This window comes from Oculina patagonica, chromosome 8, assembly GCF_052425735.1.
Source record: "Oculina patagonica isolate OP01 chromosome 8, crgOcupat, whole genome shotgun sequence".
Lineage (NCBI taxonomy): Eukaryota > Metazoa > Cnidaria > Anthozoa > Scleractinia > Oculinidae > Oculina > Oculina patagonica.
Window position 1 is genome coordinate 28,883,790 of NC_135765.1, and position 16,921 is coordinate 28,900,710.

At 47.8% G+C, this 16,921-nt stretch overlaps 3 protein-coding genes and 1 long non-coding RNA gene across 4 annotated transcripts; 2 read left to right on the forward strand and 2 right to left on the reverse strand.

Moving 5' to 3' along the window:
* Positions 1 to 147: 147 nt before the first annotated feature.
* LOC144662326 (uncharacterized) lies at positions 148 to 1,919 on the reverse strand. The gene has a single exon (XM_078523112.1). It carries the CDS (start codon positions 1,889 to 1,891, stop codon positions 1,226 to 1,228), a length of 666 nt encoding a protein of 221 aa, XP_078379238.1. The 5' UTR covers positions 1,892 to 1,919; the 3' UTR covers positions 148 to 1,225.
* Positions 1,920 to 2,583: 664 nt separating this feature from the next.
* Positions 2,584 to 4,036, reverse strand: LOC144662325 (uncharacterized protein F54H12.2-like). Its single transcript, XM_078523110.1, has one exon. The coding sequence runs from the start codon at positions 3,997 to 3,999 to the stop codon at positions 2,596 to 2,598; it is 1,404 nt and encodes a 467-aa protein (XP_078379236.1). The 5' UTR covers positions 4,000 to 4,036; the 3' UTR covers positions 2,584 to 2,595.
* A 6,928-nt stretch (positions 4,037 to 10,964) lies between these two features.
* On the forward strand, positions 10,965 to 12,121 carry LOC144662206 (uncharacterized). The gene is made up of 3 exons (XR_013572416.1): positions 10,965 to 11,558; positions 11,723 to 11,770; positions 12,105 to 12,121. It is a non-coding gene; the product is annotated as an uncharacterized LOC144662206 (long non-coding RNA).
* Positions 11,738 to 16,181, forward strand: LOC144664279 (uncharacterized). Its single transcript, XM_078525384.1, has 2 exons — positions 11,738 to 11,770; positions 12,105 to 16,181. The coding sequence occupies exons 1-2, from the start codon at positions 11,738 to 11,740 to the stop codon at positions 16,179 to 16,181; spliced, it is 4,110 nt and encodes a 1,369-aa protein (XP_078381510.1).
* The last annotated feature ends 740 nt before the right edge of the window (positions 16,182 to 16,921 follow it).

Here is a 16,921-nt window from a genome sequence, read left to right on the forward strand (position 1 = left end):
ATGCTGGCCCCCTCGGCTATCTTGTCCACTAAACGATGTTTACGTCTCGCGAGAGCCCCACCTCGCTGCCTCTTTCTTCTGGCCTTATGTTTCGTTCTTCCCATCCTACCATAACTGTCACTTCAGACGGGGGTATCGTCGCTTTTATCACAACAAAATAGTCGTTCATACTCTTGAATGTACTTGTCGGCCAAAGGTGGTGCAAAATCGATGATCGTGTCATCTAGAGTTTGCATCTTGATCAAGAATCCTTCTAGTTCGTCCATCGGAAGACCGCGCGCGTACGTTCTCAATTCGATCAACGTCTTGTCGTAGCTGGTGTAGGCAAAACGACATACGTCCACTTTGAACGAATATTTCTTGAAATCGTTCCAGCCCTTGACGACAGTCCCAGCTGAAGTTAGGCATGCCACAATAACACTATTTTCTGTAAGGGAACCCGCAATGATACCCGCTGCCACGATGAATAAAGCCAAAGCGTTCAATGAAGCATGACACCACTTAAAATGGTAAAACATTTGACGATGACACCACCACTTTTTGTGGTAAAAGGTATACAATCCGTCCAATCTGTGTAACAGGTCTGGATCCAAGTTCGTCTTTGAACCGTTTAGTAGGGACATCTTTAATGGCTCACTCTCGTCGAGGTACGACGAACGGTCGGTCGTCCCCCGTCTTTATAGGTCGTAGTGATGGTGTTTGTCGTGGTGATGCCTGCGATGAGACGTCCAGCCGCCACTTGACGTTGATCGTTGAACAGCATTTGCAATTGACGTTGCATGTCGTCTTGATTCAATTGGTGTGGACCACCCGTTAGCGTTCCTTGACCTGCAGGTACGTTGGACCTCGAGGAAGAAGGTCTCAAAGTCCCCGTACCCACTGCAGGAGACGGTAATTGATCCAAGTACCGTCTTAGGACTATGGGGTCGATTCGATCCAATGTCTGTTCCAATCCCCCTCGGTTGACGTTGATGATCGGAATGGCACTAGGACTGGTTCCTACTCCTGCTGGCGAATGTCTTGACATGTTTTTCTAGCTCTCTCTTCTAGTGTCTGGATCAATTCGCTGAAGTAAGTCTCGTTATATTCTCTCACGAATTTCCACATCTGTCGCTTTTCGGCCAAATGTAGCACGGTTTGCATGGCCTCGTAGTCCATGTCCTCTTCTCTCATACGCTCGAAATGACGACTGCACAGGTCCAAGAACGCGAGCCACACGTGATCGTTACGTACGAACATCTGGAACGAATCTGTAACATCTCATGCATCCCTCGTCTTTTAAGAGGTGGCTAAAAATCCGTCTGTCGTCGCCACTGGCAGGGTGTAGATCCAATACCATGTAACCAAAGGGTCTTTCCGTCGTCTTGGTGTAGACGTCCATCACATCTTGCCATCGTGAGGGAAACGCTTGTAACAGTAAATTCCTCATGCCCAATTGATCGCGAGGGTTCTTGAAAGCCACGATGTAATGCGCATTTCGAGAAATGCTCTTGGCGTATTTTCCCGGCGGAAACATGTCTTGACACAAGTACAGGACGGTGATGTTCCTGTGGTGGGAAAGTTTGGTGAACAGATCCAATACTCTCTTGTCGTTTCCTCCTTCTTCCATCAGATCGTCCAATACCATCACCCCTCCACGGGGAAACCATTTGGTCAAATCTACTTCTTCGGGAATCCCTTCGTGAAATTTCACGCCTCGCTTTTTCATGTTCGCGAAACCGTCTTGCCAAGCCCCAAAACAATAATGAATGGTCTCAGGGGGTGTACTAAACAACTCTTTTGAGTGATTCAAAAGTACCGACTCGGTAAAACAAGTCTTTCCGCAGCTAGAGGGGCCCACGATCAAAATGCTAGAGGGCATCCGAAAGCTAAAGGCTTCACCGCGCTCCATGGCGAAATGACATTCGTCAAAAAACGAGCAATGATATAAGCATGTTGCAGAAAAAAAGTCTGCAACGAATCCCGATCTCCCGAGCGACAGACGACACACACCTTATTTATTTCAACGTTTTTATTTGTCATCTCCCAACAACAAGTGTCTTACACCGCAGAGAGACGGTTCACAATCCTGATGGTATTCCATCTTACAAATTTTGTGCCACGACCTTTCCTTCGAGATCAATTGCTTCAACATTTGCCCAACTTTATGATCATTGTACACGTAATCGTGTTTCTTGAATCTCGCTTCGAATTGACTCATGCTACGTCCTTCGGCCCTATCGATGAGATACATCAACGCGTAATCGCCGCAGCTCTGACTGTACAACGATTGTAGACTCTGTCCGTTGCGCTCCACGTACTTCCAATGAGCGTCCAACCAATCTTGCAACGGTTGCGCCGTCTGGTACACTTCTAGGGGTAAGGCGTAACTGTCCAATACTTCGCACACGTTTCCATTCGTCCACAGCGCGATCCAATGCCGACCGCGCATGTAGTGAGGATCGGTGTTGACGATGTACCCGCGGGCTTCCGTCTTGAATGGTTTGCGAGGTAATCGATCGCAGGCCACTGTCCCGTAAAAATAAGGCTTCAACGACGGGTGATGTCTGGCCAACTGATCCAATTGCACGTTATTCAAAGTCACTTTCTCCATCACTAACGCTGGTACACGTCGTACAACACGGCTTTGTTCTTGTCTATCTCTAAGAGATTCTCAAACTCTCCGTACACGATGATGGTCAAGTTCACAGCTGGGTTGGCTCCAAAGTTCAATTCTATTAGTAGATTTCCGGCTTGCTTGGGGTTCATCCTGTAACTGTCCACGCATCCATTGGCCACGTTGTCGAACACGAACAACGTGCAATTCTTTCCTTGTCCCCAATCGTCACCTCTCACCATGTTTCCTTGCTGCTTGCACAGGCAACCGGTGGCTTGCAAGAAGCGGTGGTACCCTCTGAGATCTTTGGTGGCATCGTTGTGGACCAACTCTAGCGTCTCGTAAGGATACTCTTCTCCTCCCACGAGTTGTTTTATGCTGCTCATTCCAAACTTCTGAAAACAGAAGGGATCGTTGACCACGTTCCCGGTGAAGGCTGTGGACAGTACCATACCCACGATCACGCGGTTGGGAATTCTTCCTTGGAACAAGTTGGTGCATTCGTACCGTCGTTGATCTCCCTGCATGTTGAAGGTCCGAATCTCGCTTCTCACGGTCGGGTAACTCACCACTTGACTCTTGGTGGTCATCTCATCCATCAGTCTCCTGTACGTCGTGGGATTGAGACGCACTTGACACAGGTACATTCGAACTTTGACTTCCTCGGCCGTCAACTTTCCTGCCAGACCCACTCCGTTCAAGAACACGTCGGGAGAATTGAAGTACATCTGTATTCCTATTTGCACTCTGGGTACCAACAACTTGCTCAGATGAAACACTTCGATGAGGGGCTTGAAACGCAACACGTGTCGCTTGCCTTCCGTGTAATTGGCTTGTTCTGCTTTACAGTTCTTGAGAGCCTCCTTGTGATTGGCGGTCAGGGCTACATAGTCTGCGTGTCCAGCTCCAGCGTTGGCTGCAGTGTTCGTGTTATTGTCCGTCCACGTGGCTGGGAAATCGATATGATTGTACCAGCCTTGAGGTTTCAAGATGGTTTCTCCATCACGTCTGTCGTAATTCAGCAACGTTTCCAAGAAGGCTCTGTAATGGTACGTGTCCGTCTGGGGACTGATGAGAGTACCGTTGAGACGCACGCTGATTTGCTTGAACAGAGAATGGGCTAGATTGTTGACGGGCCACAGCTTGTCGGCAGCTGCCACGTTCTCATCGTTGTCTTTCTTCAGTTGCAATTCTACCTCGAAAAAGCTACGGCTGAGATCGATGTAATCTTCTTGGGGGTCGATCTGAAACTCCACCGGATTGATGCCTGTGGTATAGGTCTGAACGGGGACCATCCGATACGACGAGACGCTGACGTCTGTCGGTGGTACGGCGAATAGATCCAATCGAGGATTGGCCTCGCGTCTCGACTGCGGGTAGGCGCTTGAGATGGTTTCGGTCATCGTCTTCTCTTCCTTCTTCCACTGCGCTTCCGTAAGGTCTGTATCCAGTCGTAGCCAGGAGGCTTTCTGACCTCGGGACCTATCCACCCGCCCTTTTGTACTTTTCGTCGTCGCCTCTTTTGTCCCAACAAGGCCTGGTTCAAAAGTGCCAGTGAGAATCCTTCTCCCCGTTGTCTGACGGGGGCGCGTTTGGATCGGACCAGTCTGGACGAGCGCGAGTAAACGGGATTCATTTTTCGCCAAAGATGTCGTTCAGTTTTCTCTTGACGTTTCGTTCTATGACGTTTTTCAGTTTGCGTTTCACGACTCGTTTAGGACCACTCTTGGCTCCTTGACCCGCTTTAAGAATGCGGTCCGCGACGCCGCGCCCACTCTTAAATCCTCTCACGGCTCCACTGAGAGACTCTCTCACGATGTCGGCCAAAAATCCGTTCCCCTCTTGAGGTGGAGGATCGGGTGTGAAACGCGTCAGGGCACCGCCTCTCATGTTCGCTTGATATGTAAGGTCACGATCGTGTTGCCTTCGCCAAAATCCACCAGTTTACCTGTAGTCTCGCTCACTTGCGTTTCAATAATGTCCACGATCTGGTTGCGGAGTGGAATATATTGTATGTGGAGAGGTTCAAAGTACTTGATCCCTTTTCCTTCACGTTGAAAGTGAATTTCCCGCAACAGATCCGTGACTTGATTTCCCACAACGGAACTACCACCCACATCTGAGTAAACGAAAAGCGTACGCGATGCATCTCCAATCACTTTTTGGAAGGCTCTGTTGAGTTTCACAAAGCGCCAGTTACAATAGCAACTCAAGAAAAGCTGTCCATTCTCAACAACCCAGAAATTTTTCTTGCCCTCTCCAAAATCATCCACGTCTATGGGATCGGGTATCGTAGCGTGGTGGCATTCCGGCTTCAGGTTCGGCCCGAGAAACACGTTTTCTTTCTCGTCCTTTTTTACCCATCCCATGTCAAAGGCCAAATCCTCGTTGAAAGACATGTAATATGGGACGCCTTCAGTTTTCACTTCCGAGACGTCCAAGTTCGAGTTGTCGAGGACTAGTTCTTCACCTTCCCACTTGAACGTATATTCCCACTGCTTTCCATTATCGGGCGACTTGGTCAAGTCTCCCACGATACGCTTGTATTCTTTGACTTGATCGAACTTGAAGACCAGGGCTTTCATGAAACTGAGGCCATCCACGATGTTGTCGTCATATAGAATGTCCTGGAACGTCAGATCGGTGGTCACCGACTTGCTTTGCACGCGACCCTCATTGTCTTTGCGCTTGAGCATCCACTGGGCACTCAAGAGAGGAAACTTGAACGACTTAAAGCGAGTTAAGTCGATGCTGGCATCTGGCACGGAAATGCTACTCAATCCCACTTTCCAACCGGTTCCTTCCAATCGTAGCGGGTGAGGTAATCGCACCTTGAAAGAGTTTGCTCTATTCTCTGGAAACTCGGTTCCGCTGCTGTGACTGGGTAACGTGACGTAAAATCCTTCCTCGTGGCTCATGATTTTTTTAGAGCCGTCTTCTCGATCCAGCTGTCGTACTTGTCTGGCCAGCCTTTCCAGTGCACCAAGACTTTATTTCCTTTTCGTTTGACGATCTTGTCCACCCTGAAGACATCGTCGTCGGACACTGCGACTTTTTGTAGATCTTCCTTGTAAAACGTACCGCGAAGAGGGGTGTCGTCCAACTCTTGGATCTTGTAAGTCGTGACGGGTGGTCCCCGACGCACCTCTCGTATCACAAACACTTCTTCGGTCCAGCCGGGTAAATACCCTTTCTCGAACGTGCGAAATTTCTTGTTCAATCTCACGCGTTCTCCTACTTTTAGCGGGGTTTTTCGTTCTCTTTTACCCGACGACAATCTCTTCGCGTACAGACGTTCCCACACTTTTCCTTCGTTGCTCGCATTCACTTTCTCGGGGCTAGTGCCGATGCTACGATGGTGGGATCCGTTGTAACCTCTCACCAAGGCCTGGAGTACAGGTAGGTAACTGAGCGTGTTCTTGGCGGTAAAGTATCGGTACATGCGTTCCTTGAGAGTGCGGTTGAAGCGTTCCACGGTGCTGGCTTTGGTATCTCCGGCCGTGGAAAAGTGGTGGATGCCTTCCCGTTTCATCAACGCGGCAAACGTCTTGTTGTAAAATTCTTTCCCGTCGTCGGTCTGTAGGTTCTGAGGTTTGCGTCCATCGGCTCGTTTCAAAATCTTGGCAAAGGCGTCCGACACCGTTTTTCCCGTCTTGTCTTTTAGGGGTTCCACCCAGGCATATTTAGACAAGACGTCGATCACGTTGAGTAGATATCTGTGACCCTTGTTGTATTTGGACAACGGTTGCGTTTCCACTAAATCGGCTACCCACTGTTGGTCGACGTTAAACACCAGGACCGGTAACGTGGCGAAACGACGTCTGCGCGGTTTGTGAAGGGTATAACCCAAATCGCGCTCCAATACTTTTTTGGCTGTGTCGACAGATATCTTGTGCGTTTTGGCGAATCTTGTTATCCCGCCCAAGCTACCCGGTTGACTGGGATCGTGGTAGTCCAAAAGTATCTTCTCATCCTTTTTCAGCTTCTTTGGCATGTCGACGACGCTCTGACCACCCTCATATAAGTGCCGTGTAATTTATGAGCTGCTTCTTCGATCGTGGTCGGATGAAGTTTGTAAATAGAAGCAAACAGCTCGGCTGGATCCTTGAAATGTCTCAACCATAATATAAACGGTATCAATCTGAAATAGTTGTTTTCTATGTGAGTGGCTTCGAACACTCTCAAGGGGGAGTCACTTGTATCTTCCGGTATATCTATACCCCTCCCAAATTCAGCATACGCTTTCTCGCACAATCTTTTCAACCACTCCCACTTTCCATACAGATCCATGACAAATGAACTTTTATTTATACAACGTCAATTTAAATAGCCTGCATCAATAAATATGTTATCAAAAGATTTTGTACAAGTTTCGCAACTTCTAGGTCTCCACAGTTTGGCTTTTTGGTAGTCGTCGCCCAGGTAAGCTTCGTCTTTATCCATGGCGCAACGGTTGCAGAGATCTCTGTCTAACAGTCTATCCGCTATTTCTTGCCAGCGATTGCTTTCTAGGCGTTGCAATTTTACTTGAGTTGCCAGTTGTTTGCACAGTTCTTCGTACGTGTTTGCGTCGACCGTGATAGGTTGTTTCAAGTAGGCAGACAATGTCTGGCTTAGGGCTACACTCGCTCTCAACGGGGCGATGAGATCGTCTAAACCACTCCGTTCGTCAAAGTCGCAGACGTTCGCGTTCAACCAGAACGAGACGCCGTTGCCAATGGGCGGCGGTTTGCGAGACGTCACGAAGAAAAAGGCTCGCTGCAATGGCACGTAGACAAATTCATTCCAATGTCTATCCCAGAGATAACCGTGCCCAATGTCTTTGAGGGTCGTTAGGACGGCTCCCTTCCAGTGAGGGTTCTCTTTGAGCCATTCACTTTCGGTGACGCGGTTCTTGGCACACCCGCGCTCTTTCACCATGTCCTCGAAGACATAGACTCTCCTTGGAATGTTTTCGGGTATAGTGGTGGTGGGAAAGTCTAACGACAACACAGTGATTCCCGTGTCGGTCTGGATCTTTTTTTCTAGCTTTGTACAATTCGTGTAGAAGAGTCGTTGTTCCAGGTCCATCCAGTTTTCTCTCGTACCCATGTCACTGCTCTTGGCTTGCTTCGGCCGAACCTTTGTGTAATGCACTCTCCAGATCGCACATCCAATGCTCTTGACACTGCATAAACGTGTAGCCTGCTTCCATGCCCCGCTGGGCGCGCGCCAATAGGTAATCTTCGTCTGACTGATAATCGCCCCTTTTTAGATCCCTATAGTAAGGCAATGGTTCCCAGTCCTTGGGATCTCCTTGTACAAAGACACCGTTGACTTGTGGGGTTTGAGTTTGAGTTTGGCTGGAATCGCTCTCAGTGCTTTCCATCGCTGCAAGTGAGTCGACAAATGGACGCGCAGCTCTTTTTATACGTTGGATGACGTCACCTGGGTCATTGCCGGTTGGTCGGAAGAGGTCACGTGTGTTGTCCGTGGTTGGTGCTTAGGCATTGACGTCATCCGAGGGTAGAGTATAAAAGCCTAGCGCCGACCTCTACTAGACCTCAGTTGACGCACCATGGACTTGGTAGAACCCCGAAAAAAGCGACAGAAGAGAGGGACTGGAAACCCCAAGAAACCCAAAGTCCCCCGTAAAAAGAGACATCCTACAAAGAAGAAGATGGAGTTGAAAGAGGAAGTGTTGGAGGAGGGTGAAATTTTCGACCCCGACCAGTTCCTGCAGCAGACCTTTGATAACGCGCAGGGAGATCCCCTTTGCCCCATACACAAAGAACCGCTGACCAAGAAAATGACGGACGGGGGATGGGAGTTCTACTTTTGCCCCCACACGAGCGAAGGCACCATCTGTTTCATTTGCACCGGTAGCGCCCACATTGACCAGTACGTGAAGGCGGTCAATCAACAATTACCGGCTTACTATTATTGGAACATGGATAAGATGAAATGTTACTGCAACGAGAGTCTCATTCTCAGCATGTCGAAATCAGAGAGCAACCCGAACAGGATCTACCTCAAGTGCAGAAAAGGGAAATGCCGGTTCTTCCAATGGGCAGACAGTGTTCCGTTTGGCAAGATCAAAGCCTGGCTGGAAGGAAAGGAATATGTAGGAAACGAAGACCCCGTGTACTCGAGAAGGTCTGGACTGGACTCTAGGGACGAATTTGGATACCCCAGAAGAGGACAAGACGTGGTGGATAGACCGCAACGAATTCTGGATGGGAGACCCGCCTTCAAAGTACAACACTACCCACCCCCGGTCAAGGATTGGATTGGTGATCTTCCCTTGGACGAGTCATTGGTCAAACAGTGTCAAGAGCAAAAGTTTTGGGTGGATGGGGAAGGGAAAATTATTCTCCCCCCGGAATTGGCTGGCGTGAAGTACGACTCGGATGAAGAGAAAATGCTGAGAAATCAACTGTATCTAAGATGCATTTCCCAGAAACAATATCCTAATTTGGATCATTGAGATTTACAGTTTAAACATTTTCATATATTTTCTACGTCAAGCATCAGAGTGCAGTTGGCTCTGGCATGACTCCGGAAAACGTGTGCATGATCTTGGACTTGGAAGGTTACTTTGTGGAGAAGACGTTTCGAGTACGCGAGTTGGGTTATTACACTTGGCAAGAAAAGTTCGGACGCCATGCTTTCTACATGAGAATGTCGTGGTGCAACTTATCTTCCAGAGACAGGAAAACCGTGTCTTACGTCAAATACAACGTGCACGGACTGACGTATCAACCCAGAAAGGAAGAAAAGGCCTACGAGTATGACAGGGTGGAGGAGGTGATGTGGGATTTGTACGAGGAAACCAAAACCCCCGAGAGAACCGTAGTGGCTTACAAGGGAGGACACGTCGAAAGAGACTTGTTGAACAAACTGAACATTCCTAGCGTGAATTTAGAACTGTACGGATGTCCGAAATACGACGTGTTGAAAGAGACCATTGTAGAACCTTTACCTAGTTGCGGTTTTCATCTATACGAAGGACATTGTCCAATGACTGAATGTCATGCTTTCTGGTTATGGTACCAGACTTTTGTTGTTAAATAAATTTAAAAATTGCTCCATGCCGAAACTGAATTACGAGAGTATGGGATTCAATCGCTTAAACAACAACAACAACAAATACCGCACGCTAAATTATATTTTTTCGCGAACGGAGAAAATCACAACAAAGTTGATGACACTTGTGCTTAGAGTCCAAAAATATGAAATTTTCGGCTCAAAAACATTCATCGAAATAATATCTTTTATGGTTGGACGTCCTTTTTGATTTAAGGGCCGAAAAAAATAATTTTTCTTCGAGAAAAAACATTTGAACCACGGCCGAATGAACCACCTACAACAATTATATTTTAAGCGGCCGGTGAAAAAATCACAACAAACTCGTTGACACACTTGTTTAGGGTGTAAAAATGTGAAGATCCGGCTCAATGACTTGCTTTGAGATTCACTAAAATAATATCATTCATGGTTGGACGTCCCTTTCATTTCAGGGCCGCAAAAACAAACAAACAAACAAACGCATTTAAACAACAACAAATACCGTACGCTAAATTATATTTTTTCGCGAACGGTGAAAATCACAACAAAGTCGATGACACTTGTGCTTAGAGTCCAAAAATATAAAATTTTCGGCTCAATAACATTCATCGAAATAATATCATTCATGGTTAGACGTCCCTTTGATATAAGGGCCGCAAAAAAAAAATTTTTCTTCGAGAAAAATGCATTTGAACAACGGCCAAACGAACCGCACGCTAAAATTATATTTTTTCGCGACCGGTGAAAAATCACAACAAAGTCGTTGACACACTTGTTTAGAGTCTAAAAATGTGAAAGAGTCGGCTCAATGACTTGCTTTGCGTTTCACTGAACTGATATCGTTCATGGTTGGACATCTCTTTGATTTAAGGGCCGAAACAAAAATTTTCCTCGAGAATAATGCATTTGAACAAAGGCCAAATGAACTGCGCGCTACAATTATATTTTTTTCGCGACCGGTGAAAAATCACAACAAAGTCGTTGACACACTTGTTTAGGATTTTTAAAAAACGTTAAAGCTTCACTTCTAGGTGGCTAGGTTTTATTTTTTCTGAATCCTAGTTGAAGGTTCCTTCGATATTTTTAGGACTGCAAAAAGATAAGATGAAGGCGTTTGAAGTTGTTGTTGTTTACGAAAGACAACGACAACTGCGCGAGCAATTTCGCTTAAAAGAATAATTCAGTCCACCAAAAACGACTTGTTTATTCGTAAAGTTCGGTTTCTTCTTTTTTTTTTTTTTTGACCATAAACACAACCAGACCAAAAAACCTTGAACGAAATGAACGGGTCTAAAACCTTCTTCTTCTTTACTATGCACGGTTCATGATGGCCGCACGAACAAAAACAAACCACTCGTCAAAATTTACAACGTAACCAAATTTATTTTTCGCAGTAAATACAATTTATCAAACGCTCTTCGTCTTGTACAGTAGAGTATGGAGACATTAGCTCACCTTAAAGCTTATATCCTTCTTGAAAAGAGCTGTAATCCGACAAGAAAACTTTGTCCGTTTTACTGTACTTTTCCGAGAATGAGCACACGCGGGTTCCTAGAATTCCGAGAATTCCGAGAAAGATTCTCCACGCGCGTGCGTCGGGATTTTTCCCTTGGGGAAAATCCCGTCAGCTTGGGATTTTACCCTTGTGGGGAAAATCCCGTCACCTTGGGTGACATTGATCATGAGATCTCATTGGTTCATTCTGTATCAGGTCACCTCGATTGACCAATGGGAATACTAGAGCCCAGTTCTTCTGGGATGGGAAAGTTGTATAAAACGCGCTGCACTGCTAGAAAACTTCAGTTTTGCTGGCCCATGGGGCCGAACAGGAAGAAGCCAGAAGAAGCAAGCAAGAAAGAAGACAAGCAAGAAAAAAGCAAGCAAGAAAGAAGACAAGCAAGAAGAGGACATCGTGGTAAGAGAACCTTTCAGTCCTGAATTTTATTTTTATTTTTTGGAGCAATGAGTGTCTTGGGTTTTCGGATTTGAAAATTGGATTTTTGTCGTTCGTCATAAAATTAATTGTGTGACTGATAAATGCCTTTGACATATTAATGTGTAATGTTTTCGTTTTTGTAGTTGGACCCGTCTAACATGGGAGAAAATGATTCAATTAAAGACATTGCGGTAAGTAAATTTTAAGTGATTGTCTGTGCAAGTAGTCGATTACTGATCGACAAGGTCGTAGTCATTTCATGGTTTAGGCGCCGACTACGTTCCTCCCTCCCTGCTTGCACATGAGTTTATGAAGATGTTTGATTACAAAAAGCAACTCATCAATCATATCTGGAATCAATCAAAATATGTCAAACCTGTGAAATAGCTAGCATCTCGAGCCGGTATGTAATTGTCCGAATATAAACGTTGTGATCGGTTAGGTCGATAACATGTAATCTCGTTGATAGAATAAATTAAAAAAGAAGCGTGTTGTTTTTCATTCTTCAAAATGTTTGAATCGTAGGAGTGGAACGATGTGGGTGAAGAAGATCTATTGGCGGACTCAGTTGATCAGACAGAGCGTCAATTGACCTACCAGGAACAGTTGGGCGGAAGTGCCGCCGCTAGTGAACCGGGGAGGTTCGAGTTTAACCTCAATCCCTATGTGGACCGCGTAAGTGAAAGCATGGGTGTGCACGAACGTCAATACACGGCCAACCTACGCCAGAGGGGGCAGTTCATCACCCGTCAAAACCTCAACGCCGAACTGAGGGATGCCGTGTACGAGGCCTTGCAGAACTTGATCCGGCGCGAAGGAATACTGGACAGGGATCACGTCTATTTCAACCTAGCCAGCAACAGAATAAATCATGTCTATGGTTACAGACGTCTGCCAGCCTCTGAGTGGTTGGCAGGCAGTTCCCGCGTGGATGGTATTCTGGATCAAATGGCCCGCGTATTAAACTCCAACGAGTCTTTTGAGATGGACGATACGTTCCAGTTGTCCTTTACGCACGTCCGGGCTCCACCGCGCGGTAGCGGAAAAAGAAACCTGAAACCGGGTCATTCGAATCCTGTGACGCACAAGCGTTTGAAACATACTGTCGTGACCGTCAAGAACAAAGATGACCTCTGTTGTGCGCGTGCCATCGTGACAGCCAAAGCCAAGGTGGACAATCATCCGAATTGGCAGGGCTTCCAAAAGGGTACAAGGATCCAGTACGAGCAGGCTCTATTATTACATCATGAGGCAGACGTACCCTTTGGTCCGTGTGGCTACGAGGAATTGCAGAAGTTTTCACTGGCCCCATCCCTCAACGCGTACCAGTTACTTCTAGTGGATGAACCCCGTGGTTACATAGTTCTTACCTTCGGACCGCCCCAAGACAAGAAAATTGTTCTGGTGTACGATGGCAACCATTATGACGTCATCACCAGTCTGCCAGGGTACTTTGCGAACAGCTACTTCTGTTGGCGATGTCTCAAACCTTATAACAACGAAGGACAACACGCGTGCACCAACAACCCGGACCACTGTCCCGCGTGTCTGCAAAATCATTGTCCGGATTACATGGAAGCCAAGTGTCGACGACAACGGGCCTCTTTACCGTGCGGGTCCTGTAAACGGCTCTTTCACGGGGACGCTTGTTTGCAACAACATCTGACGCAGTCTTACAACGGTAAAGTGGCCGATGTCCAGAATCTCAGCGTGTGCACCCATCGCCGCAAGTGTCTCGAATGCATGAAATTGTTAGTGGGGCTCAAGGAGCAGAAGGAGCACAAATGCGGCTATGTGGAATGCCGATCCTGTCGCGAGTACGTGGAAGTGGCCACGCACAAGTGTTTTGTCCAGGTGGCCAAATCCCCTCAAGAAGAAAAAAAGAAAAAGAAGAAAGCAAAGCGTGGTGCTGCCGCTGGTCTTGCCAGATTAGAGGCCAATGATGAAGGGATGGACATCGAGCAAGACGATGACGACAAGCCACCTGTTCATGTGTTCTTCGACATCGAAGCCAGACAGGACACCGGGCGTCACGTCCCCAACTTGCTGGTTGCCGAAACGGAGAACGACGACAGACCGGTTCGTTTCAAAGGAGAGCGTTGTGTACGAGACTTTCTCGAGTGGCTCGACACGTTGACCGAGGGTGACACCCGACCCGTCACGGTGATAGCCCACAACCTGCAGGGCTACGATGGGTACTTCGTGGTGGACGAATACCATCGTCAAAATCGGATCATCAAACAGATACGTAACGGTGCCAAGTTGATGCAAGTAACGTTTGACAGGATACGCTTCATCGACTCTCTCTCCTTTTTTCAGATGCCACTCTCTGCTTTTCCGAAAACCTTTGGCCTCACGGAGCTCAAGAAGGGGTACTTCCCTCATCTATTTAACACTGCCATAAACCAAGAGTACGTGGGTCCAATTCCCGACAAGCAGCATTACATGCCCGAAACCATGTCTGTGGGCGGTCGTAAAAACTTTCAGACTTGGCACGACGAGCAAGTGGCAGAAAACGTAGAATTCGATTTCCAAAAAGAACTAAAAGAGTACTGCGAGTCTGATGTCAAACTGCTGAAAGAGGGTTGTCTGACCTTCAAACGTCTGTTTGAGAAACAATCCGAGTTCAACCCATTCGACAACATGACGATCGCCTCGGCCTGCAACAGAGATCTCCGACAGAACCGCATGGCGCCCAATACCATCGCCTCGGAGCCACTGCACGGATGGCGCATGAAGACCAACCACTCCAAAGTCGCCCTGGAATGGTTGCATTGGAAGGAACACTGTTTGCTGGAGTCTCCAGACGATCTTCATCACGAGTCTGTAGGGATTCGCATTCAGCACGCAGCCAACCAGGGGGAATACCGCATCCCCAACAGCCGCTACACCGTGGACGGGTACGACGAGGAGACCAACACCGTGTACGAGTTCCAGGGCTGTTTCTGGCACGGGTGTCCCGAGTGTTACCCCAACCGAACCGAGTTTCACAAACGTCTCGAAGATCGCTGCGCTGATGACGTGTACCGCTGTACCCAGAAGAAAATCCAATTTCTGAGAGACAAGGGCTACAACGTGGTGACGATGTGGGAATGCGAGTGGGAGCGGATGAAGAAGGAGAGAGAGGAGATCAAAGCGTTTGTGAACGATTTAGACATTGTGGAACCCCTGAATCCCCGCGACGCGTTCTGTGGTGGTCGCACCAATGCCGTTAAATTGTACCATCGGGCGGACGAGGAGAATGAGGAAGAAATCAAGTACTACGATTATACGTCACTCTACCCGTACGTGAACAAGAATTCCACCTACCCCATCGGTCATCCCGACATCATCTCTCAGCCGGGCCACACCGACATCTCTCGCTTCTTCGGCATCGCCAAGTGCACCGTTCTTCCCCCATACGGATTGTATCATCCCGTGTTACCTCTGAGGCAGAACGACAAGCTGACCTTTCCGCTGTGCCGCACCTGCGTCGAAGAAGAAATGGCCAAACCCATGCTGGACCGAACCTTTGTCTGCAGTCACACCGTCGAGCAGCGTACGATTACGGGAACGTGGTGCACCCCCGAATTGGAAGTGGCCGTGGAAAAGGGGTACGAGATCTTACACATTCACGAGGTGTGGAATTTTCCCGAGAAACAAGAGGGGCTGTTCGCCAATTATGTCAACACCTGGCTGAAGGTCAAAGAAGAAGCCAGCGGTTGGCCATCCCACGTGGGGGACGATCCGGAGAAACAACGCCAGTACGTAGAAGACTATTATGCTCGAGAGGGGATTCGTCTGGACCCCAACAACATCAGAAAGAATCCGGGTCTGAGAGCCCTAGCGAAGATGATGCTCAACTCCATGTGGGGAAAATTCGGGCAGAAACCCAACAAGACCCAGGTGCGAGAATTTGACGATCCCGTAGCATTTAGTGCGTTTCACGAGAGCGACAAGTACGACATCCGCTACGTCAGCGTGTTGACGGAAAAGCGGGTCGAGATCCACTTTAAGCACGAACTCGAGGATGATCCTGTCTCACCTAATCTTAACATCTTCGTGGCAGCTTTTACCACCTGTTGGGCCCGCTTGCGCTTGTACGAAGCCCTCGACCTCCTGCAAGATCGATGCCTCTACTTTGACACCGACAGTGTCGTTTTTGTCAGTCGCCCAGGAGAAGCGAATCCCAACCTAGGAGACTATCTGGGAGACTTCAAAGACGAGCTCACGGGAGACTACATCGTCGAGTTTGCCAGTGGGGGACCCAAGAACTACGGGTACTTGACAAAAAATGGCAAAGAAGAGTGTAAAGTCCGCGGCATCTCGTTGAACAGTGAAGGCGCTAAACAATTGAATTACCGCGTGTTGCGCCAGAACGTGATCGACGACATCCAGCAACCCTTGGAAAGCGGAATCCGTCAAACCGATGTCGTGAAACCGTACCACATCGTACGCAATGCCAAACAGTACGCCATCGAAACGGTGCCACAGACCAAAAAGTACCAGATGGTCTTCAGCAAACGCGTGATCGACACGGAAACGTTTTATACGTACCCGTACGGTTACAGCCAATGGGATGCCCAAGACGAAGAGATGTTAGAAATCTTGTGTGACTTGTAATCCCCCTACAAAACACACGTCACTTGCATACGAACGGTAACCAAAACACACTTGGCTTCCCTCGTGATCCCCAGATAGACACACACACAGTGTTAAAATTTCTGTAAGTCGGGCGCCGGTCAATAGGACTCGTCCCGCAATGTAAGATGTTTAGGGAATAAATATTTTTGAACAGTTTATTTCCGGTATTTTTATACTTACGAGAGGTAGTCACGCTGTTGCGTGACAAGGGCCGAGTCATATTTGCATTCGATCACCCACTTGAGCAAACAAACAAAACTCTCGTACTCGTTCCCAGTACACCCGAGAAAGGGGATACCCCCACCCCCTCTCTGACGTGTTTCTTTTTTTTTAATACTTCACAAGCGTGCGTTTTCTCAGAATCGCCGACCTAGAAAAAGCAATGTAGACTCATCTGCGCATGCGTTTAGTGCAAAGTATTGAGTTCCAGATACCACAAGGACAGTATGGCACTTTGTGAACCATATCTATAGGATGGTGGTCTTGCTAACTTTGTACACGTTCATTCCCAGGGTGCGCGGCCACTAGGGCTTCGCACCCGTCTCGTTTGTAAACAACAGGTTTTTTTTAATCCAGTTATTAAAATGTGAAACTAGAAACTGCGTGTGTTGTCTTTGCAGGGGTCTGGGGACGAACGAGAGTGTGACCGAGGTGGACTGGGAGCGAGTTAGGGCGTGGTCGGGTGGGTCTGGGACCGATGACGTAGGAGGCGACATGTC

What these genes read in the sequence shown, in the direction of transcription:
- LOC144662325 (XM_078523110.1), bottom strand. Translation starts at nt 3,999, where the DNA reads ATGACCGAAACCATCTCAAGCGCCTACCCGCAGTCGAGACGCGAGGCC.
- LOC144664279 (XM_078525384.1), top strand. Translation starts at nt 11,738, where the DNA reads ATGGGAGAAAATGATTCAATTAAAGACATTGCG. An exon ending in ATTCAATTAAAGACATTGCG is followed by an intron (nt 11,771 to 12,104) that starts GTAAGTAAATTT and finishes TTTGAATCGTAG; the next exon opens with GAGTGGAACGATGTGGGTGA.
- LOC144662326 (XM_078523112.1), bottom strand. Translation starts at nt 1,891, where the DNA reads ATGGAGCGCGGTGAAGCCTTTAGCTTTCGGATGCCCTCTAGCATTTTG.